Source organism: Taurulus bubalis (assembly GCF_910589615.1).
Source record: "Taurulus bubalis genome assembly, chromosome: 7".
In the NCBI taxonomy this organism is placed as follows: domain Eukaryota; kingdom Metazoa; phylum Chordata; class Actinopteri; order Perciformes; family Cottidae; genus Taurulus; species Taurulus bubalis.
In genome coordinates, this window is record NC_136595.1 from 27,543,013 (window position 1) to 27,568,287 (window position 25,275).

Consider the following 25,275-nt stretch of genomic DNA (forward strand, 5'->3'; position numbering starts at 1 on the left):
AGAGACGGCGGCTCAGCCTCTATATCTGCTCCTCTCACCTGGCCGGCAGCACTGAGACGTCCGTCTGCTCCTGCAGGGAAATACCAGAGCTGCTGCACGGCGACCAACAAGGTAAAGACTTCCTCCTTTCATGTGGAGAGAGACGGAGAGAGGGATGAGGGAAAGAGAGAGAGAGATGCTTCTCTCATTTATATCCCTTTGAAGTAGTCAGGCAGAGAAAAACTTTGTTTATTTATCAACTTTTCTTGAAATTGAAAAAAAGCACTTTGTCATTATAGTCGATTACGGGGGAATAGAGGACGAGGGAGAGGGCTGAGGTGGAATAGGGACTTCTTCTCCTCCTCCCTCCTTTCCTCCCTCCTTTCCTCCCTCCCTGGCTTACCAGCACGTTAATGTTTAAATCACATGTTTTCAGAATGGGAATGTGGTTTTCTGTGAGAGGCCCGAGTGTGACACCCATTCATCTCCTGGAGGCTCAGGAGAATGTGCATTGAGTTCAGAAAGAGAGAGAGAGAGAGAGAGGGAGAGAGAGAGAGAGAAAAGAGGAGAAGAGAGAGTCACTCTGCAGGAAGATAAGTCGTCTGCAGCGTGAGCTTCACTTTGTTTGCTCGGCTCCTCGCTGGAGTCGGATGGATTAGTTCACACAAAAGAGTCTGAGAACGCTTGTGTCTTACTCATCTAACTCTTTCACTTCTCCTCCTCCTCCTCCTCCTCCTCCTCCTCCTCCTCCTCCTCTTCCTCTCCTGCTGCTAATCCCATCTGATGGCAATGTCTTTCCCCACTCCAATCCAGGGAAGAATGTCTTCAGCATTCCTGCTGTAGAGAAAAAAAAAACACTGTATCACTTGGATGGAAAGAGCGAGAGGTGAAGGAAGGAGGGAGGGAGGAGGTGGAGGGAGGGAGGGAGAGAGGGAGGGAGGGAGAGAGAGAGGGAGGGTGGAGGTGGAGAGAGGGAGGGAGAAAGGGAGAGAGGAAAGCTTGCTGATTGTTGAGAGCCCTCTTCACCTCCTTGGATGTGAAATATGAGCCCAGACAGAGAGAGAGAGAGAATAATAGTCGAGGAAAGAAAGAAAGTAGGGCAGAGAAAGTGGAATAAGAGGAACGCTCTAGGTTTTTAAAGACAGGAGGAGGGAGAAGGAAAACAGTCTGGTTCTGCTTTATGTGGTGTGTGTGCAATTAGAGCAGAGAGAAGGGGGGCGTGTTCTCCTCAAGAGGGAGAACACGCCAGCTGACGGGGAACACGGCACTGAAGGAGCTGCAGAAGAGAAGAAAACGCTTTTTTATTTAGTTTTTAACTCACTTTTGATTTAGTCTTCAGCAACAGAACACACATTCTGTGTACGTTTCAGTTGCATGGATGGAATGTAAATAGGATGAAGAACCAATAATTGTCCCGAGTGTATTGATACATTTTGTATGTTGAAATGTTCTGGCAAAGCTGGAGTCCCTGTTTCTCTCGTGGGAGTCGAGCCCATGAGGATTCCTTCATGTTTTCCTTTCCTTTGAACGATGAGTCACATGACACGCACTTCCAGTCCAGAAGGTGACACCACCGAGCGAGAGAGAAGTGATGAGGCAACGGGCGCTCTGCGGGGAACGCCGGGGACTAGGTGTGTGTGTGTGTGTGTGTGTGTGTGTGTGTGTGTGAGTCGATGGTGTCATGTTTGAGTTGGAGGCGTGAGATCGGAGTTCAATTTAACTATTTGGATTTATAAATCATTGACAACACGGCAAGGTCGTCCTGTTGCTAAGCTACGGTGTGTTTACAGAAACACACACACATACATGCACATGCACACACACACACATACACACACCGAGGTGTAATATACACACACACACACAGAGGTGTAATGCAAACACACAACAGGCCTGTGGCCACAAACACACACACACACACACACACACACACAGAGGTGTAACACAAACACACAACAGGCCTGTGGCCACAAACACAAACACACACACACACACAGAGGTGTAACACAAACACACAACAGGCCTGTGGCCACAAACACACACACACACACACACACACACACACACAGAGGTGTAACACAAACACACAACAGGCCCGTGGCCACAAACACAAACACACACACACAGAGGTGTAACACAAACACACAACAGGCCCGTGGCCACAGACACACTAAAGTATCTCGCTCTGTGAAGAGAACTTTGTCCTCAGTTCCCCTGTGTTGTTGTTGACAGAAGGAAACCCCTCATTACTGCGTTCTCTCAACTACTTCCTGTTTCCCCCTCTCTCTCTCTCTCTCTCTCTCTCTCTCTCTCTCTCTCTCTCTCTTTCTCTCTCTCTCTCTCTCTCTCTCTCTCTCTCTCTCTCTTCTCTCTCTCTCTCTCTCTCTCTCTCTCTCTCTCTTTCTCTCTCTCTCTCTCTCTCTCTCTCTCTCTCTCTCATCAGCTGGTCTGAGTTCTTAGTCTGCGTTCACACCAAACGTTCACCGCTTCAGTTTACTCGCACGAGTGAAACGCGGAAAATCACGCCGCGACAAAGGGGGCGTGGCTTATTGCCGCCGCTTCTCTCCCTGAAAAAGAGCTATCATTTCCGCTATCGACTATGGAATAAATAAATAGCCACTTGTTCTGCTTTATACTTCACACATACGTGGGAACATCAAACTCCATCATGTCTGGGTTCATAATATTATCCGTAGTCCCACAACAGCGTCTGAATGAAGCCGCTTCCAGCGCTACTTCAGGCGTAGCAGCAGCAGTTTGATTCAGCAAGACGCCGGTGGTGACGGGCGGATGTGGGATATTTCAACTCGGGCGAATTCGCGTCAGTCGCAGCGCCCGGCGGAAATGTTGCACTTTCACAACCTGTCGCGTCTGCATTGACTTTGCATGTAATCTGGTCGCGCGAATAACGCTTAAAGACGAGCGGCTAACGAGACGTTTAAAGATGAGCCGCTAACACAACGTTTAAAGGCGAGCGGCTAACGGGCTAACGAGACATTTAAAGACGAGCCGCTAACACAACGCTTAAAGGCGAGCGTTAACAGGCTAACGAGACATTTAAAGACGAGCCGCTAACACAACGTTTAAAGGCGAGCGGCTAACAGGCTAACGAGACGTTTAAAGACGAGCGGCTAACGAGACATTTAAAGACGAGCCGCTAACGAGACGTTTAAAGACGAGCGGCTAACGGGCTAAAGAGACATTTAAAGACGAGCCGCTAACGAGACGTTTAAAGACGAGCCGCTAACGAGACGTTTAAAGACAAGCGGCTAACGGGCTAAAGAGACATTTAAAGACGAGCCGCTAACGAGACGTTTAAAGACGAGCGGCTAACGGGCTAAAGAGACATTTAAAGACGAGCCGCTAACGAGACGTTTAAAGACGAGCCGCTAACGAGACGTTTAAAGACAAGCGGCTAACGGGCTAACGAGACGTTTAAAGACGAGCCGCTAGGCGGCGGCGTTCCCACGCAGCGTTGTTATTGTTCAGGAAGCACAAACAAGCGGCGCAGAGTAAACACGGCCTGTTTCAGATGTTCAGGCCTTCTTTATTGATGCAAGATGCGGCCGGTGGCTCGAGACCCGCTGCGTCTGGCACGGCTGACTGTGCATCACCGTAAAAACACTCTTTCAATTACGCTGTTCCTGGATCTGTTTACGGAGCTTTTCCATGGAGAGACGGAGAGTTGCTCCTTTCCTTTCCTCTCCTCACCTTTCCTTTTCTCTCATTTCCTTTCCTTTCAATCTTTTCCTTCTCTCCTATTCCTTTCCTCTCCTTTCCTTTCCTTTTTTTCCTCTCCTCTCCTTTCTTTTCCTTTACTTTCTTTCCTTTCCTCCTTTCCTTTCTTCTCCTCTTCTTTACTTTATTTTCTTTCCTTGCTCTTTCTTTTCCTCTCCTTTCCGTTCTTCCCTCTCCTCTCCTTTCCTCTCCTTTCCTTTCCTTTCCTTTCCTCTCCCGTTAAATAGTTTACAGACAGGATCCAGTCCAAGGAAAGTATTTTTCAGGATGAAAAGGGAAAACGATTTAACGGCTCGGCCTATTTTTAACCACCAGAAGTCGTGGTAAAAAACAGAAAGTAAGACATGGAAGGGGGGGAGAGAGAGAGAGAGAGAGAGAGAGAGAGAGAGGGAGAGAGAGAGAGAGAGAGAGAGGAGGAGAGAGAGAGAGAGAGAGAGAGAGAGAGAGAGAGAGAGAGAGAGAGAGAGAGAGAGAGAGAGAGAGAGAGAGAGAGGAGCCAGTTGGCTCGGACCAGAGCGGCACAACACAGCGCCGCTGTCATGGCGACGGAGGAAAGCTTCCCTTCTAGTTCGCCGCCGCAGAGACAAAGAGCTCGAGCGATGGAGGTCTGGAGCGATGGAGAGATGGAGGTCTGGAGCGATGGAGAGATGGAGGTCTGGAGGTCTGCCGCCTCGCCGGCCGCCAGCAGAGACCTTGTGATCAAGGCGTTGTGGTTGACCTTCGCTTTATGTAAATCCTTCAGAGGGCCGTAAAACTATTCATGCAGCTGCAAATTATACAAGATGACCTTTACACGACAAATATGAACCTCAGGATTCTGAGCAAGAGGCAGAAAGAACAGAACGGTTAATAAAGGAGTTATTCATGTCAACAAGGCATTGTTCTTGTTTAGATCCAGTAGCTGCAAAATATAGTTAACCGTTAATAAGGGCGTAATAAAGGAGTAATTACCGTTATCAAGGCATTGTTTTTGTTCATATCCAGGGAGCTGCAGAAGCATAGTTATCTGTTAATAAAGGAGTTATTACCGTTAACAAGGCATTGTCCTCGCTTTAGCTTAAGAAGCTACAAAAGCATAGTTAACTGGTAATAAGTGAGTAATAAAGGAGTTATTACTGTTAACAAGGCATTGTTCTTGTATAGACCCAGTAGCTACAAAAGCATAGTTAACTGGTAATAAGTGCTTAATAAAGAAGCAATTACCGTTAACAAGGCATTGTTCTCGCTTTAGTTTAAGTAGCTACAAAAGCATAGTTAACTGTCAATAAAGGAGTAATTATGGTTAATAAGGCAATGTTTTTGTTTAGATATAGTATCGGCAAAATCATAGTTAACTGTCAACAAAGGAGTAATTACCATTAACAAGACATTGTTTTTGTTTATATCCAGCTAGCTGCAAAAGTATAGTTAACTGTTAATAAGTGCTTAATAAAGAAGCAATTACCGTTAACAAGGCATTGTTCTCGCTTTAGTTTAAGTAGCTCCAAAAGTATAGTTAACTCTTTATAAACTCATAATAAAGGAAAAGTATTAACCTTAATTAAGCAACAACAAAAAGCGGAGTAAAGGTTTAACAATGACATTATATATGTAAATTAGTTAAACTACATGAATGTGTTTGTAATGCTGTTATAAACACTTTATAAGAAACTCATTAAGTTTTGATTTGTGTTCTTCAGTGTCACTAAACTGTTAACAAGCATCTAATAAGTGTGTATAAATGTAACAATAAACAGGTTTAAGATGCTGTATTATCACCCATACAGTCTTATTATCATAATCATGTTAATAAGCAACTTATATGGACTTTTAAGGGCCTCATTGTGCTTCCGAACACAATTACAATAACTTAAACTTTATGTAAAAACTCAAGTTAAAATACTAAAAAGGAAAAGGGTGCATGCTAATAGTATAAAAACATATATAAATAAGGCACACACATGTGAGAGAGAGAGAGAGAGAGAGAGAGCGTGTTATGTTCGTGTTTTGTCTTTGTGATGAAAGACGGCCATGTTTCCTCACAGAGAAAGTAAAGAGCTCCTTTTAAGGCAACGACACGACTTCTACATCTACAGCATTTACCAAACGTCAAAAATAATATATATAAGTTTGAGGAGTTTCATGCTGAGGCAGTAAAAGAGGAGGAGGAGAGGGAGGAGAGGAGGGATGAGGCGGCGAGGAAATGAAGTGTGTTTCCTCTCCGCCGGGCGCTCCGAGCAAACAGCCAAAAAAGGAATTGAAGCGGCTGCAGAGCCGCGGAGCCGCGAGCGCTGCCAAACTATTCCTGTAAAAGCACTCTTTTGGTCGAGGCCTGAACCGGAGAGCTAAAACGAAAAGAAAAAATGAAGGGAAGAGGAGGGAGGAGGGAGGAGGGAGGGGATCGATTGCGTTTGTGCCCTTTTAGTTCGGCAGGTTTGAGTTGAACTCTGCAGAAACACACGAGCAAAATGAGTGTCATGTTGGGGAGAGGGAGGCGAAAGCACTAATTATTCAGCATCTGGACCCCGTTTGGGGGCTCGTGACCTCGGGGTCCTGCTGGACTCTGAAGGTTTACAGCTCCTGATCCTGCAGGTCTCCTGCAGGATCAGGAGCTGTAAACCTTCAGAGCACACTAGTCCACTTCTATCTTGTGACTTTTTCAAAGTGACTGAAAAAGAAACAGCTCCTGGGCTGGTTTCAGAAACTCCCTCTTTCCCACAATGACGCGACCACACGACCACGCCTCAATCTCTCATCGCTCTGACCCATCTCTGGGCTGAATGACACCGCTTGTTTCGGCGGCCGCACCTCAACCACGTGGCTGCCGGTTCCAGTCCATCAGGGTGAGCGGTTCCTCTCCTTTGCCAAACGTGATGTATCGTCGACAGGCGGGCTCTTTCACAAGTCTTTGTGAAAGGTTAGAGGCTGATAGCCTATCAGTCCGTGCTGCTGGTGCAGAGGTTTCCTTCCCAGAACTCACACTAACACACATCATTTGTCCACATAACACAAGCCGTCCCCTTCAGGCCAGAGGAAAAACAGTTAAACTGGAGAAACCACGTGTTGATGTCATCCTTCAAAACCCTTCATGTCTTTTTATAATCGAGTGCAGCAGGAAGGAGTCCGGTGCTCCAGACGTGAGTCAGCAGAGTCCATGTGTTCTTTGGTTAGATGTCTAAACTAAGGTCTGTGTTTAACACCAGCTGAAGAGATTGGGGTGATTAGTTCTACGATATAAAACAGGTCAGTGAACGCCCCTCTGGTGAGTCTTTAAAGAGTCTAAAAGGAGACGATTAAGCGTCCTCACTAGGACACTAGTCCTCCTTTAGCTTAGTGGAGGAGACGTGAGGTCATGTGACCTGGTGGAGTTCGTCTATAGACTAGCACGAGGTCATGTGACGCTCACATCTGGCGTGTTAACGTGTCTGTGTTGTGTTCTGACTGCAGCTGTGCAGCGACCAGTTAACGGTTTCATGCACAAACTGACAACAGCTGCATGTTTTTTTGTATATTTTTTACAAGCGCGTAACTTTCTTACTTTTGCAGGAACGCGACCCAGCTGAAGCTGCTGCAGGACCAGATTCTACTGGAGCAACAGGAAGCAACCTACTGGCAGCAGCAGGAACTGCAGGAACAGGAGAGCCAGGAAGTCCCGCCTCCGCCCCAGCGACCGGCTCAGGAAGTCCCGCCTCCTCCTCCGTCTCCGCCTCTCCCTCCTCCTCCCTCCTTCCAGGAGCTGGAGAGCAGCGCCGCCACCATGCAGGCCAGCACCTTCAACTACGCCCGGCCCAAGCAGTTCATCGCCGCCCAGAGCCCCGGCCGGGCGGCGGGGTACGCCACCCAGTCCTCCGGCTCCTCGGGGTCCGGCCTGGCGTCCCCGCTGTCGCCGCCCGCCTCCCACAAGCCCTTCGGCCGGGTCGCCGTGCCGCCCCTCAGCAAGGCCGGCAGCGTGGAGTCTCCGAGCTCCCCGTCCTTCCCGCCTCCGCCGCCGCCCTTCTTCAGCTCCAGTAACCTGTCCTCCCCGTCAGGCCCCGCCCAGGACTTCCCTCCTCCTCCTCCTCCTCCTCCGCCTCCTCCGCCTCCGCCCATGTCTCCGGCCTTCTCAGATCTGTCCTCGCCGTTCTCCTCCGTCCCGCCGTCTCCGGCCTCCAGCTACCTGTCCTCGGTGTTGCCCTCTACGCCGTCCTCGCCCGGCAGTCCCACCGTCAACGCCCTGGGGCTACCCAAAGGCAACGGGACGATGTGAGTACCCATCACTCCTGCAGCCGTCGGGCACGTGACGTGAGCCCTGCAAGTTATTTAAAAAAAACACCTATTTTTAGGTCCTTTCCTCGAAAGTGTCATACCCAAACTATAAAGGGTGTATCTCTGCAACCACTAGGGCTATTTGAATAATTGTGGTTATAATAAAAGGTACACATGTGAGATGTTGTTCAGATGTGTAAAGATCAGTCTATATGTTACTGGTTAAGAGTAAATGAAGATGACACAGAAAAAAATGAAAAGGTTTCAGGTCCGCCTAGAAAAAAATCACTTTCAGGATGATTATTTCTTTGAAATGATGCAGCTGTAAGGTCCAACTCTAACCCAAATCATAGCTCAATATGTGAACATTCTCTAACCCAAATCATAGCTCAATATGTGAACATTCTCTAACCCAAATCATAACACAATATGTGAACATTCTCTAACCCAAATCATAACTCAATATGTGAACATTCTCTAACCCAAATCATAGCTCAATATGTGAACATTCTCTAACCCAAATCATAGCTCAATATGTGAACATTCTCTAACCCAAATCATAGCTCAATATGTGAACATTCTCTAACCCAAATCATAACACAATATGTGAACATTCTCTAACCCAAATCATAACACAATATGTGAACATTCAATATGTGAACATTCTCTAACCCAAATCATAACACAATATGTGAACATTCAATATGTGAACATTCTCTAACCCAAATCATAACACAATATGTGAACATTCAATATGTGAACATTTTCTAACCCAAATCATAACACAATATGTGAACATTCAATATGTGAACATTCTCTAACCCAAATCATAACACAATATGTGAACATTCAATATGTGAACATTCTCTAACCCAAATCATAACACAATATGTGAACATTCAATATGTGAACATTCTCTAACCCAAGTCATAGCTCAATATGTGAACATTCTCTAACCCAAATCATAACTCAATATGTGAACATTCTCTAACCCAAATCATAGCTCAATATGTGAACATTTTCTCTGCAAAGGTTGACTTTGATAAAGTGAAGCAGAACAAAGTTGGAGAGGTTGGTTTTTAAAAGAGTCCTGGGAGAGTCGAGCTCCCCGTGTATACATTTCTACGCGGCGTGTTTGCAGGAAGACGCTAACAGACGAAACCTTCGCACGCGTAGACACAAAGTGAACGAGAGCTTCGCACGCATACGACAAGAAAACACACGAGGAGCGAGAGGTGTGTCAGAATCACATAAACACTCAGAAATCTGGATCGTATAGTTTGCATTCAACAGTTTGGGTTCTAAAGAAACTACTGTGGCTGCGAAGAAACTCACTTTCTTTTATTTACTAATGGTCATTTATATAAAGGAGAGACATGACAGAAAAAACATACATTTTGAGATTTTGCTCTATTTTTCCTCCATAACTCGTCTTCTTTCACTAGAGGAAAGAAAATATTTATTTTACTACTTTGTCTGTTTACGTCTGTAGATTTCTCCTTAAATCACCTAAAGTCACCATTACATAGCGCCTCATTTGAATATTAAAGACAATATCAACAATACAATAAATCCTTCTCTTAATGTCAGTGATGGAGTGGTGAATTGCCTCATTTATACAACATTTATTAATACAAACATGGAGAAAAGAGATGTTTTTACGTCTGTTGACAGTATTTTCAAAATGTATAGAGTGATAAAAAGAAATTTCCACAATCTCCTCTATAAAAACATTTGACTCTAATACGTCAACAACAAGTGTCAGAATCCAAAAAACTCTCACATATCGGTTTGAGTTCTGCATATTTCTCTGACAGACATCTCCAGTCGTAGATAAACTTCTGACGGCCGTCCCGGAGAGAGAAATGTCCTTTTTGTTTTGTTTCAAGGACATCCCACCTAATTAAACTCTGTCAGTAAATGATATTTTCATCATTCCCTCACTCAACTCCTGCCCTCTCCGCCCGGCATTCCTGCTGAGATAAGAAGACACAGCGAGGAATGCTCCTCCAGGAAGAGGAGTCTCCGCGACCTTTTAAACGTTGACGAATGTTTCTGTTTTTTCGTCCCTCCTTGCAGCAAAGCGTTCCCGAGGAAGTCCTCGGTCACCAGGACGCCGCGCATGGCCTCCGACTCCGACATCCAAGGGACCAAGGACGCCGTGATCCAGGACCTGGAGAGGAAACTGCGCTTCAAAGAGGAGCGCATGAGTAACGGCCAACAGGTGAGAGAGAACCAGACGTTTAAGCCTTTTCGTGCCATGCAGCCTCAAATTACATTCATGTTTTCTACCAGTCGAATTAATACAGCGGCTAGCCGACGGTGTGTATAAGTGTGTGTGTGTGTGTGTGTGTGTGTGTGTGTTCTGCGACTCACACACTAACCCTAACCCCGCTGACTCCATTAATCCCTGCTTCCAGAAGTTAACCTATGAGGAGAAGATGGCTCGCCGGCTGCTGGGAGCCGACAACGCCGCCACAGTCTTAAACACTCAGGACGCGGAGGAGGAGCCGGTCACGCAGGTAGGGGGCTGCTCATGAGCATCCACACACACCTGGAGGACACACACACACACACACGACTTCATACAAACATGGCAACAATTACCTTCAGTTACAACTAAACCAGTTACAACTAAACCGTACTCTAAATTACGTTTCGAGGAAAATGTCATTTTTCTGGATTACGGTCGCATTTTTTAAACTGTTTGAAACACGTGGTTAGCGGTGGAAATTGAAGAAGAAGAAAACACGCTGTTAAGGTGTTCGTTCCCCGCGTGAAACGATGAGTCAACGGTGATTTATTTGTCACGTAACTTCCGTATTTAAGTAACGTAACTTATGTAGTTATTTTAACACAAACTAACGATCTTTTCTGAGAGCTAACTAAGTATTTTACGATCTTTTCTGAGAGCTAACTAAGTATTTTACGTTCTTTTCCTAAACCTAACTAAGTATTTCACGATCTTTTTCCAAACCTAACTAAGTATTTCACGATCTTTTTCTAAAACTAAGTATTTCACGATCTTTTCCTAAATTGAAGTATTTCACGATCTTTTTCTAAAACTAAGTATTTCGCGATCTTTTCCTAAACTGAAGTATTTCGCGATCTTTTTCTAAACCTAACTAAGTATTTCACGATCTTTTTCCAAACGTAACAAAGTATTTCACGATCTTTTTCCAAACCTAACTACGTATTTCACAATCTTTTTCTAAAACTAAGTATTTCACGATCTTTTCCTATACTGAAGTATTTCACGATCTTTTTCCAAACCTAACTACGTATTTCACGATCTTTTTCTAAACTGAAGTATTTCACGACCTTTTTGCAAACCTAACTAAGTATTTCACGATCTTTTTCTAAACTGAAGTATTTCACAACCTTTTTGCAAACCTAACTAAGTATTTCACGATCTTTTTCTAAACCTAACTACGTATTTCACGATCTTTTTCTAAAACTAAGTATCTCACGATCTTTTTCCAAGCCTAACTAAGTATTTCACGATCTTTTCCTGAACCTAACGAAATTGAAACTGAGGAGTAACTTTGTCGTAAGACGTCATATGAATCATTGTATGAGAATAAAAGTCGTATTTTAAGGAGACGAGGCTGAGTATGGAAACGTTTGAGCCCTTCTTCTTTTTTAAACACAAACACATGTTTCGTGAACAGTAAATGACACAAGAACCGAGAACCTTTCTGTTCGTCCACCGGTACTTTGCTCGTGTCATTCCGATCTCCTGACTCCTGGTTTTCCTTTCGGAGGGTCCCTGTAAACACTGTGAAGACCGATTTATGAAAGCAGGTTATAAACACAGTGAAGCTCCAGAGCTGCCATGAAAAGCTGTTTATGCAAACTGGAGGAAACCAGTGTGCTAACATGCTGTTTGGAATAAAACAGTGTAGCAGCTCCAGTGTTCTCGTCACATGTTTAGGTTGGACATTCATAGAAAGTCAAGAAACTAAAGGCACTACACGCACTTATCAATTTAGAGATTTTAGTCTATTTTTTGCTTTTATTCTACAGGAAAGAAAACATTTATTCATCGAAACTTTCACAGTAAAGTTGTTAAACACACACACACACATACAGAGGGACACACACACACAGAGACACACACAGAGACACAGAGGGACACACACACCCATACAGAGAGACACACACAGAGACACACACACAGATACAGAGAGACACACACAGAGGGACACACACACAGACATACACACACACACAGAGGGACACACACACACACACACAGATACAGAGAGACACACACAGAGGGACACACACACATACAGAGGGACACACACACACACACATACAGAGAGACACACACACAGACAGACACACACACAGACATACACACACACATACAGAGGGACACACACACACATACAGAGAGACACACACACACACACACACACGTGTGTGACGCTCAGCACAACAAACTTGTCTTTCTCCCAACAGGAAGACAAATCATCTGATAGAGAACCTTTCCCTCAAAAGGTGTTTGAACCCGTCACTCTGGTTTTTCATTCACTGTGTGTGTGTGTGTGTGTGTGTGTGTGTGTGTGTGTGTGTGTGTGTGTGTGTGTGTGTGTGTGTGTGTGTGTGTGCACGTGCACATAAACACTGTGTTCACGTCGACCAGCACGGGACGATTCTGTGGAATTAGCTGATAACGAACAAGTGCACACAAAAGGTGGATTTAGTGCGTCTGAGTCAAGCATTCAGCAGCAGGTGTGTGTGTGTGTGTGTGTGTGTGTGTGTGTGTGTGTGTGTGTGTGTGTGTGTGTGTGTGTGTGTGTGGAGAGAACTCTCGTACAGTCGCTACAGTGTGGCGAGGTGAATGCATTCAGATGCCGCAGCATGTCCGCGCCCGTCAGCACGTTGTTTGGTTGTTTGGTTGTTTGGTTCCATGCACTTTGTTCTGCCTGCGCTTCCCATCATGCAACACTGCATGCCATCCTGATGCCGATCTTTAGAGAAAGGGAAGGATAATTGTGAGAGATGGCCGTGTGGGAGGACGGTGCAGAGCGGGACGGGTTGGGCCGCTCTGGTGATTGCGGTGGCTTGAGGATAAATGGCGGGTTCTGCAGCTGCTTCGCTGGTCTGTCATTAATCTGAGCGATGTGTCATCGCTCCACGCGGCGCTGCAGATGTTCCCTCGGCCGCGACGACTGATTGATGGAGGCCTGGCGGAGGGAAGAGGAGGGGGGCGGGGCTTTAGGAGAGAAAGTCAGTAGTTTGGGTGACAATGGAGAGACAGGTTAATGGGTGCGTGAGGACGAACACACAGCTTTCTGCACGCTCTTAAAGGCACAGCGTCACAGTTATTGGCAGATATTGAATATAACGTTCAGAACTATAACTGAAATCACCTGAACGAAGAATCATAATGTTTTCAGGTGAGTTGAAGGAGACTCGAGTTGAATCCGACTGCGCTTTGCCAAAACTTTATATATCTGTGAACATGTAAACAAAAGTGAAACCTAATTCAAATGTGTTTTAAACAAACGTCCAAAAGCTCTTTTAAACATCTCTGCTGGATGAGACAAAGCAGCCAGGAGGACAGAGGACAGAGGACAGAGGACAAGAGGACAGAGGACAGAGGACAAGAGGACAGAGGACAGAGGACAGAGGATGAGAGGACAGAAGGACAGGAGGACAGAAGGATAGGACAGAAGGACATAGGATAGGAGGACAGGAGGACAGGAGGATAGAAGGACAGAGGGACAGATGGAGTAGATGAAGGACAGGAGGAAAGAGGGAGTAGGACAGAAGGACATAGAACAGGAGGACAGAGGACAGAAGGATAGAAGATAGGAGGATTAACATAGGGAGTAGGACAGAAGGACAGAGGATAGGAGGATAAAAGCACATAGGCAGGAGGACAGAAGGACAGAAGGACAGAAGGACAGAAGGACATAGGATAGAAGGACAGGAGGATAGAAAGACATAGGGAGTAGGGCATAGGGAGTAGGGCAGGAGGACAGGAGGACATAGGATAGGAGGATAGAAGGACATAGGATAGAAGGACAGGAGGATAGAAAGACATAGGGAGTAGGACAGGAGGACATAGGATAGGAGGATAGAAGGACATAGGATAGAAGGACAGGAGGATAGAAAGACATAGGGAGTAGGACAGGAGGACATAGGATAGGAGGATAGAAGGACATAGGATAGAAGGACAGGAGGATAGAAAGACATAGGGAGTAGGACAGGAGGACATAGGATAGGAGGATAGAAGGACATAGGATAGAAGGACAGGAGGATAGAAAGACATAGGGAGTAGGACAGGAGGACATAGGATAGGAGGATAGAAGGACAGGAGGATAGAAAGACATAGGGAGTAGGACAGGAGGACAGGAGGACATAGGATAGGAGGATAGAAGGACAGGAGGATAGAAAGACATAGGGAGTAGGACAGGAGGACAGGAGGAATGACGGATACCTAAAACCCTCAAGATGTCTCCGCAGGCCTCGGTAGAAGGGGCGGGGCTTATAGTTGGTTGCATTCTGCCACCTCGCCACTGGATGTCACTGAGTCTCCCTCACGCATCTCCTTTTAAAGCGTAGAACCCCAGAACCGGCGTTTGAGCGTCTCCTCTCCTCCTGCAGGAGTACAAGGTGTCCAGCTTCGAGCAGCGTCTGATCAGCGAGATCGAGTTCCGGCTGGAGCGCTACCCGGTGGAGGAGTCGGACGACGACGTGCAGCACGACCCGGACGCCGCCGCCGGCCGCGGCACGGCGCCGACCTTCGACCAGAAGCTCAAACACTACAAGGTCTTCGAGGGGATGCCGGTCACCTTCTCCTGCAAGGTCCACGGGGACCCCAAGCCCAAGGTGGGCTCTCCAGAGCATCAGTGTGACCGCTGGATAAACAAACCTCCATATTCTATATACCTGTAAGGCCAGGATGTGCCCATATATGGACGTTGAACGTCCATATATGGGCACATCCTGTAGATATTGTGCGTGTGATGTGTAGATGTTGTGTGTGTGCCGTTGGCGTGTAGATACCGTGCGTGTGTCGTTGCCGTGTAGATATTGTGCGTGTGTCGTTGGCGTGTAGATATTGTGCGTGTGTCGTTGGCGTGTAGATATTGTGCGTGTGTCGTTGGCGTGTAGATATTGTGCGTGTGTCGTTGGCGTGTAGATATTGTGCGTGTGTCGTTGGCGTGTAGATACCGTGCGTGTGTCGTTGCTGTGTAGATATTGTGCGTGTGTCGTTGGCGTGTAGATACCGTGCGTGTGTCGTTGCTGTGTAGATATTGTGCGTGTGTCGTTGGCGTGTAGATACCGTGCGTGTGTCGTTGCTGTGTAGATATTGTGCGTGTGTCGTTAGCGTGTAGATATTGTGCGTGTGTCGTCGTTGAGTTTAGATATTGTGCGTGTGTCGTTGGCGTGTAGATATTGTGCGTGTGTCGTTAGCGTGTAGATATTGTGCGTGTGTCGTTAGCGTGTAGATATTGTGCGTATGTCGTTGGCGTGTAGATATTGTGCGTGTGTCGTTAGCGTGTAGATATTGTGCGTGTGTCGTTGGCGTGTAGATATTGTGTGTGTGTCGTTGGCGTGTAGATACCGTGCGTGTGACGTTGGCATGTAGATATTGTGCGTGTGTCGTTGGCGTGTAGATATTGTGTGTGTGTCGTCGTTGCCGTGTAGATATTGTGCGTGTGTCGTCGTTGCCGCGTAGATATTGTGCGTGTGTCATTGGCGTGTAGATATCGTGCGTGTGTCGTTGGCGTGTAGATATTGTGCGTGTGTCGTTGCTGTGTAGATATTGTGTGTGTGACGTTGTTGACGTGTACATACCGTGCGTGTGTAGTTGGCGTGTAGATATTGTGCGTGTGTCGTTGCCGTGTAGATATCGTGCATGTGTCGTTGACGTGTAGATACCGTGCGTGTGTCGTTGGCGTGTAGATATTGTGCATGTGTCGTTAGCGTGTAGATAGTGTGCGTGTGCCGTTGCCGTGTAGATATTGTGCTTGTGTCGTTAGCGTGTAGATATTGTGCGTGTGTCGTTAGCGTGTAGATATTGTGCGTGTGTCGTTAGCGTGTAGATATCGTGCGTGTGTCGTTAGCGTGTAGATAGTGTGCGTGTGCCGTTGCCGTGTAGATATTGTGCGTGTGTCGTTAGTGTGTAGATAGTGTGCGTGTGCCGTTGCCGTGTAGATATTGTGCGTGTGTCGTTAGCGTGTAGATAGTGTGCGTGTGTCATTGCCGTGTTGATATTGTGCGTGTGACGTTGTTGACGTGTAGATACCGTGCGTGTCGTTGGCGTGTAGATTTTGTGCGTGTGACGTTGTTGGCGTGTAGATATTGTGCGTGTGTCGTTGGCGTGTAGATATTGTGCGTGTGCTCCGCGAGGCGATAAGGAGGTGCGTTTACGGAGCGGTGATGACAGGCTGCAGAGGAAGTGAGGAAGTGAAGGAAAAGGAGAGAGATAAGGAAGCGAGGGAGCGATAAGAGAGAGTGAGAGACGAAGGGGATGAGGCCGCTAATATAACTCAGTTATTTACTGACATTAAGAGGAGGATTTATTGTATTGCAAGTTTTATGAAATGTTTTGTTTAAATATGCAAATGAGGCATTATCCTATTAAATATGTGCTAATTATTAACATAAATGTGAACGTTTCTCCATGTTTTACTACTAAATGTAGTATAACTGAGGCTCTGGATGCTAACAGACGTGTTTTCCTCTTGTCAGGTTTACTGGTTCAAAGACGGGAAGCAGATCTCCAAGAGGAGCGAACACTACCGGATCAGTCGCCATGCCGACGGAACCTGCTCTCTGCACACCGCCACCACCTCGCTGGACGACGACGGAAACTACACCGTCATGGCCGGAAACCCAGAGGTGAGAGAGAGAGAGATGGAGAGAGAAAGAGAGAGAGAGATGGAGAGGGACGGGTAATAGTCTGAGGAGGAAGAGGGTGTTGGATGAGACAGGAAGTCACGAGGGTCAAAAGTTCATGAGCGCTTCAGGCTTAAACGTTCATATATTTGGAGTATCAGCTCCTCATACTCTCTCTCTCTCTCTCTCTCTCTCTCTCTCTCTCTCTCTCTCTCTCTCTCTCTCTCTCTCTCCCCCCCCTACAGGGTCGTGTGAGCTGCACCGGCAGGATGATGGTCCAGGCCGTGAATCAGCGAGGTCGCAGCACCCGCTCTGCCCCCGGACACATGCGCAGGTGAGGCCAGGAGGCGGAGCTTAAACACAGGAGGCGCAGCCTAAACACTCATATATACACATAAATATATGTGTATATATGAGTGTTAAAGAATAAAAACACACAACATGTTTCATTCAGAAGCTTCTGTTTGCTCACGGCTGCTGGAGCCGACTCTCAGGTGTGAACACCTGTCGCTCTGTTCGGGTCCATCGCTCTCATGACGTCTTTTTATATACAGGGAAAGCATTCATGCAAAATAAAATGACAGAAGATTACAGATGCAGCATAAAACACACACCTGTTATCTGATGGAGAGAGAGAGATAACAACCAGTGTCTCTCGCCCTCTTTCAGTGGTGATGTCATTGTTATCGGGCAGAATCACACAAACAAACACCTGAAGGCAAAGAAAAGGTTCTATAATATATCATATCATGTCTATGAAAGGGGAAATATATTATATACAAGTACACGTTAATGCTCATTTTCATAGATTTCCAGAACATAAATGTGAACGTTGCATAAAGTCACGTTAAAAATGATTATTCCATGTTGTTGACGTATGTTTTTACAGAGAGAGTTTATGATATCTCTTTGTTTCACTCCATAAATCATAAAATACTGTCAACAAAGTCAATTCTCCCCATGTTTTTATTAATAAATGTGTCTAAATGAGGCTTTGGAGGAGTATTTATTGTGCTACAAGTTGCATGAGTTGTTGTGTTGATGTTGTGTGTCCACCAGGCCCCGGTCCAGGTCCAGAGACAGCGGGGACGAGAACGACAACATCCAGGAGCGCCACTTCCGCCCCCACTTCCTGCAGGCGCCCGGCGACCTCATCGTCCAGGAGGGCCGGCTGTGCCGGATGGACTGCAAGGTAACGCTCACTTCAGACTGAGGAGACCTTTCTATACATGACCGCAGTTTCAAGGCTGTCATGTCAGAATTTGACATTTTATTAAAAGAGTAATTTCTGCTTAGAAATTAAGCCATCGACAAATAAAAAAACATCTGAGGAATCAGCGTGAATGAATTATCTGGAGAAAGTAATGTGCTTTCCTGCTCTGTGACAAGAATGTGTGGATGAAGCGTCATGCTGGCTAGTTAGCTCGCTAGCTCGCTAATTCCCAGCATGCTTTTAGGATATTAAGTATAATCACCTGAAAATAAGAATTGTTTCGTTGTCATTACCGTAGAAGGAGCCGGTTATATCTAGACACAGAGCGGGTCGTCTTCACGGAGTCCGCCATGTTGGTACGGTGGCCCAGAACGGACAAACCAAACTCTCAGAATTTGACATTTTATTTAAAGAGAAATTCACGCTCAGAAATTATGCCATCAGAACATTAAAAAAAAACATATCTGGGAATCAGCGTGAATTAATTATCCGGAGAAAGTAATGTGCTTTCCTACGGATGAAGCATCATGCTGGCTAGTTAGCTCGCTAATTCCCAGCATGCTTTCATGCTACGGTTACAGAACATAAAAGGTCATTTAACAGCTGTTTTTAATTATCGGCCATGACAGCGATGACAGCCTGTTGTAGAGACAAAATATACTATAACTTTGAGAATTGGAGTTTACATACAGGGCTCGGATAGTTATTATGCTAGGTAGCGGATTAGCGCTAGCAGTGTGTCATAGTCAAGGGAATAATTGTCACTACGCACATTAAAAACACATCAGAATTCAATAGTTTGCATAAATTTATTGAGATGAGGACCTGAATGAATCAAAAACACGACTCAACACACTCATGCGTTGGTTTGCAGCTGTGTGGTTTGGGGACTTTTAACTGTTCTAAAACAGTGGAATAGTTCAGCTGACAGCTAACCTCTGCAGCAATGAGAGATGATTTAAATACCCGAGACGTGACGGGAAAAGGAAAGAAAAGACCCGGACCAGAGAGAATCTGTTAATCATAGTAATAGAGAGAGACGTTTCAGATGCGCCCTTTAATTCAGCGTCTGAGGCTCCAGAGGAACGTTTCCTTTTTGGAGAATTAAAAATAAATTCCTCCGAGCAGACGGGGAGAATGCAAGCGGTGTCATCTTTCAGGGATTAAGTGTGATGAGGCGTTTCATCGTCTTCATCGTCTTCATCGTCGTCGTCATCACCACCTCCAGCAACTCTTTGAAAAGCTGTTACTTGTAATTAAAATAAACAACCCACAGTTAACTCGCTATGAAACAGACTAAACTGAGCGTCTCCATTCCTTCATGTCGAGGATATTTATAGCAAATATTTATTTCCAGATCGTTCGTGTCGTTCCAGACTTTCCGATCTTGAAACGTTCCAACTTCTAAAAGCGTCTCTCTGAATCGTTTTCTCAGGACCAACAGGCATCCGCACGCCGACTGAATGTTCTCACGCTTTTTCCTTTATCCTCTCGGGGTCCTGCAGGTGAGCGGCCTGCCCACCCCGGACCTCGTCTGGCAGCTGAACGGGCAGACCATCCGCCCCGACTCCGCCCACAAGATGCTGGTGCGGGAAAACGGCGTGCACTCCCTGGTCGTCGAGCCCGTGACGAGCCGCGACGCCGGCATCTACACCTGCATCGCTAGCAACCGGGCCGGCCAGAACTCCTTCAATCTGGAGCTCATCGTCGCAGGTTAGACATTTTTATTTCATTCTCGTGTTAGCTTTCTGTTAGCATCTCTTGTGTTAGCTTTCTGTTACCATCTCTTGTGTTAGCTTTCTGTTACCATCTCTTGTGTTAGCTTCCTGTTAGCATCTCTTGTGTTAGCATTCTGTTAGCATCTCTTGTGTTAGCTTTCCGTTAGCATCTCTTTAGTTAGCTTTCCGTTAGCTTCCTTGTGCTAGCTTTCTGTTACCATCTCTTGTGTTAGCGTTCTGTTACCATCTCTTGTGTTAGCTTTCTGTTAGCTTCCTTGTGCTAGCTTTCTGTTAACATATCTTGTGCTAGCTTCCTGTTAGCATCTCTTGGGTTAGCTTTCTGTTAGCATCTCTTGTGTTAGCTTTCTGTTGCCATCTCTTGGGTTAGCTTTCTGTTACCATCTCTTGTGTTAGCTTTCTGTTACCATCTCTTGTGTTAGCTTCCTGTTAGCATCTCTTGTGTTAGCATTCTGTTAGCATCTCTTGTGTTAGCTTTCCGTTAGCATCTCTTTAGTTAGCTTTCCGTTAGCTTCCTTGTGCTAGCTTTCTGTTACCATCTCTTGTGTTAGCGTTCTGTTACCATCTCTTGTGTTAGCTTTCTGTTAGCTTCCTTGTGCTAGCTTTCTGTTAACATATCTTGTGCTAGCTTCCTGTTAGCATCTCTTGGGTTAGCTTTCTGTTAGCATCTCTTGTGTTAGCTTTCTGTTGCCATCTCTTGGGTTAGCTTTCTGTTACCATCTCTTGTGTTAGCGTTCTGTTACCATCTCTTGTGTTAGCTTCCTGTTAGCATCTCTTGTGTTAGCATTCTGTTAGCTTCCTTGTGCTAGCTTTCTGTTACCATCTCTTGTGTTAGCTTCCTGTTAACATCTCTTGTGTTAGCTTTCTGTTATCATATCTTGTGTTAGCTTTCCGTTAGCATCTCTTTAGTTAGCTTTCCGTTACCATCTCTTGTGTTAGCTTTCTGTTACCATCTCTTGTGTTAGCTTTCCGATACCATCTCTTGTGTTAGCTTTCTGTTAGCATCTCTTGTGTTAACTTTCTGTTACCATCTCTTGTGTTAGCTTTCCGATACCATCTCTTGTGTTAGCTTTCTGTTAGCATCTATTGTGTTAACTTTCTGTTACCATCTCTTGTGTTAGCTTTCTGTTACCATCTCTTGTGTTAACGGGTCGGTTTTGTCTTAAATTAGCTGTGAAATACACTAAAAAACAATTATCTACCCGAACACAAGAGGAAGGTTAAGTTAAAGCAGGAACATGTGATGTTTTTGGGACCCGAGGAGAAGAGAGAAAGTAACTCCGTTTCTCCGCAGCCAAAGAGATGCACAAGGCGCCGTCATTCGTGGAGAAGCTGCAGAACACCAGCGTGGCCGACGGGCATCCGGTGCGACTGGAGTGCCGCGTCACGGGGGTTCCCTACCCGCAGATCTTCTGGAAGAGGGAGAACGAGTCCTTCACTCACAACACGGACAGGATCAGGTAAAGAGAATCCACAGATTAAGAGCACCTTCAACTTTAATCACTTTTCCTTTCAGGATATTAAGTATAATCACCTGAAAATAAAAACCGTAGAATGAGCCGGTTATATCTAAGTACAGAGCGGGTCGCCCCCTGGTGGTCAGGCGAGAGAATGCAGCTTTAACACATGAAGGATAGACTTCTATACAACCAGAGGAGTCGCCCCCTGGTGGTCAAGAGAGAGAATGCAGCTTTAACACATGACGCATATACTTCTATACAACCAGAGGCGTCGCCCCCTGGTGGTCAGGAGAGAGAATGCAGCTTTAACACATGAAGCATATACTTCTATACAACCATAAGGGTCGCACCCTGGTGGTCAGGAGAGAGAATGCAGCTTTAACACATGGAGCAGAGACTTCTATACAACCAGAGGAGTCGCCCCCTGGTGGATAGCAGGGTGAATGTAGCTTTTTATTTATTTATGTGTTTCATTTTCCTTTCCCAGCATGCACCAGGACAACTGTGGATACCTGTGTATGATCATCCAGCCGGCCATGAAGGAAGACGCCGGCTGGTACACCGTGTCCGCCAAGAACGAGGCCGGCATCGTGTCCAGCACCGCGCGCCTCGACGTGAACAGTACGTCCAGAGCCTCGGAGACGAACTCTCACTTCTTTGTGTTTCCTCTGTTCACGCAATAAATAATAACAATTAGTAAAATCCTCTCCGCTCCGCCCGCAGCTCAGTGGCAGCAGCCGAACCTCCCCAAGCCCAAGAAGGTGCGCCCGTCCACCAGCCGCTACGCCGCGCTGACCGAGCGGGGGCTGGACGTGAAGGCCGCCTTCTTCCCCGACTGCAGCCCGCTGCCGCCCGGCGGCCTGGTGGAGAGCGACGACCTGTAGAGACCACCGGGGGGCGCCGAGAGCTGCCGGTGTTCCCAGCACAAATACTTTAAGGCGGCGCCGAGGGGCAGAATAAAACCACCCGAGGGACACGAACTGCAGATACAGAACTAAAGGGGTCGGTGGGCGGAGTTGAGCTGGTTTTCATTTTTTTATTTTATTTTATAGGACAACACATCCCATTATACCACAGACTTATGCTTCATTCATATTCATATCAACTGGACCTGGAAGTGTTTAACGGACCGCTTCATAAATATTCTGTTGTTTCACCAACCGTGCGGTTGTTTGAGTGCCTCTGGACAGATTTAAACACATTAAACACATTAAACAGGATTCACTCTGCATGTTCAAGCGCACACAAAAATACTGAAACTACACGAAGCTGTGGGGTGAAAGTGGACATTCGTCGGGGAAGAAGAGACGACTTAAAAAAAAGAAACAGAATGATGAAAGAGTTGTTGCTGTCGGGTGGTGGAAGAGGCCGGGCCTTGACTTTTTTTTTTAAAGCGAACGAAATGATGTTTAAATGAAAAGGAAATGAGATTCGCTTGTTCAGGAAAGTTCGATATAAAAGAAAAAAAAGCAGTGTGGTAAGTTAACGCTTGATAAATATGGAAGATTAAAGTTGCCATTATAATAAATAAATAAAAAAATACATTTATAAATGTGCAGGTTAAAATAAATATGCACAGAAATAGAAAAATAAATGTAAGTATTTATTTAAATAAATAGAGAAAATTAAAATATGACAATAAATGAACAGCAAATAAGTAATTAAATAAATGTATTTAATTTTTCTGAGCATATTTACATATGTTTTATTAACCAGCAAATATATTTGATAATTTAGGCTTTTATATATAATTTTTTTTATTACGTCATTTATTAATTTAATTGGCGGCTTTAGTCCTCCATATTCGGGGACGTGAGTGACTGTGGTGAACTTATGGAAAACTTTGGTGATGGAGGGACATGTTTTGGGGAATTTCTTTCTTTTTCTCTGATGTTTTATTTTAAAGGGTGAACTGAAGCGCTGTCTGCATCAAAGATTGTCCATTTTATTTTTGTATGAAAAAAAAAAAAAAGAACTTCCAACAATCTTGACATAAAACTTCGTGAACCTTTTGTTCGCTGATAAAAGAAAAACAAAAAAAAACAATCCTTTCTGTATCATGAAGTTTTATAAATGTATTTACTGCCTTAAATCACTTTTAAAGGCTTAATGCAAACACCATTTCTTTGCATGTTATTTCTGGACACTTGTACGGTGCCAAAGGACGTTCAGCTCTAAGTGGCAGGAAGTGGAAACAGTCTATTTATATCACCTCTGTAATGTTGTACGAAACGGACGCGTCTCTTTCTGTCTGTTCGGAGCTTCCATCAGCTGACGGTTACTGTGTTTGCACATTTCTATGCCAATCAATGCCTGTATATGGATTGTTCTCCTGATATTATTTTAGGTTATGAAAGTTAATAAAAAAAAACTTTAAAAACAAATTTGAACTCTTCAGAGACAGCGTGAGATGTTTTCACAGACCGGCCGGCTCTCCTTAAAACAAGAAGAGAGCGCCAAGAAGCACATTGGGGTCTACAGGGCCCGTCCACAAGGCCCGTCCACAAGGCCCGTCCACAAGGCCCGTCCACACTGGTCCACAAGGGTCCGTCCACAGGGCCCGTCTACAGGGCCCGTCCACAAGGCCCGTCCACAAGGCCCGTCCACAAGGCCCGTCCACAAGACCCGTCCACACTGGTCCACAAGGGCCCGTCCACAAGGCCCGTCCACAAGGGCCCGTCTACAGGGCCCGTCCACAAGGCCCGTCCACAAGGGCCCGTCTACAGGGCCCGTCCACAAGGCCCGTCCACAAGGCCCGTCCACACTGGTCCACAGGGCCTGTCCACACTGGTCCACAGGGCCCGTCCACACTAGTCCACAGGGCCCGTCCACACTGGTCCACAGGGCCCGTCCCCAGGGCCCGTCCACAGGGCCCGTCCCCAGGGCCCGTCCCCAGGGCCCGTCCACAGGGCCCGTCCACAAGGCCCGTCCACAAGACCCGTCCACAAGGCCCGTCCACAGCTGTAACCAAACACTCAAAACATTCCCAGAGCTAAAAATACCTCCACACTACCTCTTAATCTCCTCCAGCTGCAGCCCGCCATGCAGGGCTCCTAGACGGGCCCCTCCAGAGGTGGGCTCAGGGGGGACATTCGCTGGCTGTGAGGGGGTCTCCCCCAGGGTGGGGGTCTAAACCCGATCAGTAGTGGGCCGCTTTACAGTCGTGGAAAAAGACCAACAGAGTTCAATCCACTGATCAAATTTAGGACCTCAGGACCGGGCCAGACCCTCTGGAGGCAGCAGCGTCATCGCCGACTGTCACGCAACACACACACACACACACACACACACACACACACACACACACACACACACACACAGAGCAGCTGGACTGGGGTCCTCTGACATCTCTGACATGTGGTTTGTGTCTCCTGTGTCAACAACAAGTTTCTGCCTTTTTACAGCCTGTGCAAAGATTTACGGTGCATTCAAGGACCTACGGGATACGTCACGGCCGCATTATAGTAGAATAATCGCCTTTCTCAAGGACCTGCACAAACATCAGCCGCACCTAGTATGCATACAGTAGAACACTGAGTCCTGAAAGACAGAAATACGTAGAAAATAACACTTCCTGTTCCTTCGTCTCAAAGTCATAGTTTTTTAGTCATAGATGTCTGAAATAATATCTGTGTTCAACGCAAATGTTTAGGTCTCTGATTTAAAACAGGTCAGTGAACGCCCCTCTGGTGGATCTTAAATCTCTAAAGGAGACGACTAAGCGCCCTCACAAGGACACTAGTCCTCCTTCAACTTAGTGGAGGAGACGTGAGGTCATGTGACCTGGTGGAGTTCCTCTATAACATGAAGTCATGTGACCTGGTGGAGTTCCTCTATAACATGAAGTCATGTGACCTGGTGGAGTTCCTCTATAACATGAGGTCATGTGACCTGGTGGAGTTCCTCTATAACATGAAGTCATGTGACCTGGTGGAGTTCCTCTATAACATGAAGTCATGTGACCTGGTGGAGTTCCTCTATAACATGAAGTCATGTGACCTGGTGGAGTTCCTCTAGAGAAGAAACAGAAACAGATCTCACTCAGACGTACAAGCTGCTAGAA

At 46.1% G+C, this 25,275-nt stretch overlaps 1 protein-coding gene across 2 annotated transcripts in view; it reads left to right on the forward strand.

Moving 5' to 3' along the window:
• The window catches only part of palld (palladin, cytoskeletal associated protein), a gene marked incomplete at its 5' end in the record, with an annotated part of 65,752 nt that extends 42,160 nt beyond the window's left edge, over window positions 1–23,592 (forward strand). Inside the window, 12 exons of one of the 2 annotated variants that reach the window (XM_079221002.1) lie at window positions 7,730–7,938; window positions 10,021–10,165; window positions 10,362–10,463; window positions 12,409–12,447; window positions 14,563–14,787; window positions 16,657–16,806; window positions 17,049–17,137; window positions 17,863–17,995; window positions 19,522–19,729; window positions 21,047–21,212; window positions 21,700–21,833; window positions 21,936–23,592. In XM_079221002.1, the coding sequence (XP_079077128.1) occupies window positions 7,784–7,938; window positions 10,021–10,165; window positions 10,362–10,463; window positions 12,409–12,447; window positions 14,563–14,787; window positions 16,657–16,806; window positions 17,049–17,137; window positions 17,863–17,995; window positions 19,522–19,729; window positions 21,047–21,212; window positions 21,700–21,833; window positions 21,936–22,096 (1,707 nt within the window). In that variant the 3' untranslated portion in view covers window positions 22,097–23,592. Of the gene's footprint in view, window positions 1–7,242; window positions 7,939–10,020; window positions 10,166–10,361; window positions 10,464–12,408; window positions 12,448–14,562; window positions 14,788–16,656; window positions 16,807–17,048; window positions 17,138–17,862; window positions 17,996–19,521; window positions 19,730–21,046; window positions 21,213–21,699; window positions 21,834–21,935 lie in introns of those variants that run through there. The other variant, XM_079221001.1, reaches the window with a different exon arrangement.
• Between the last annotated feature and the right edge of the window lie 1,683 nt (window positions 23,593–25,275).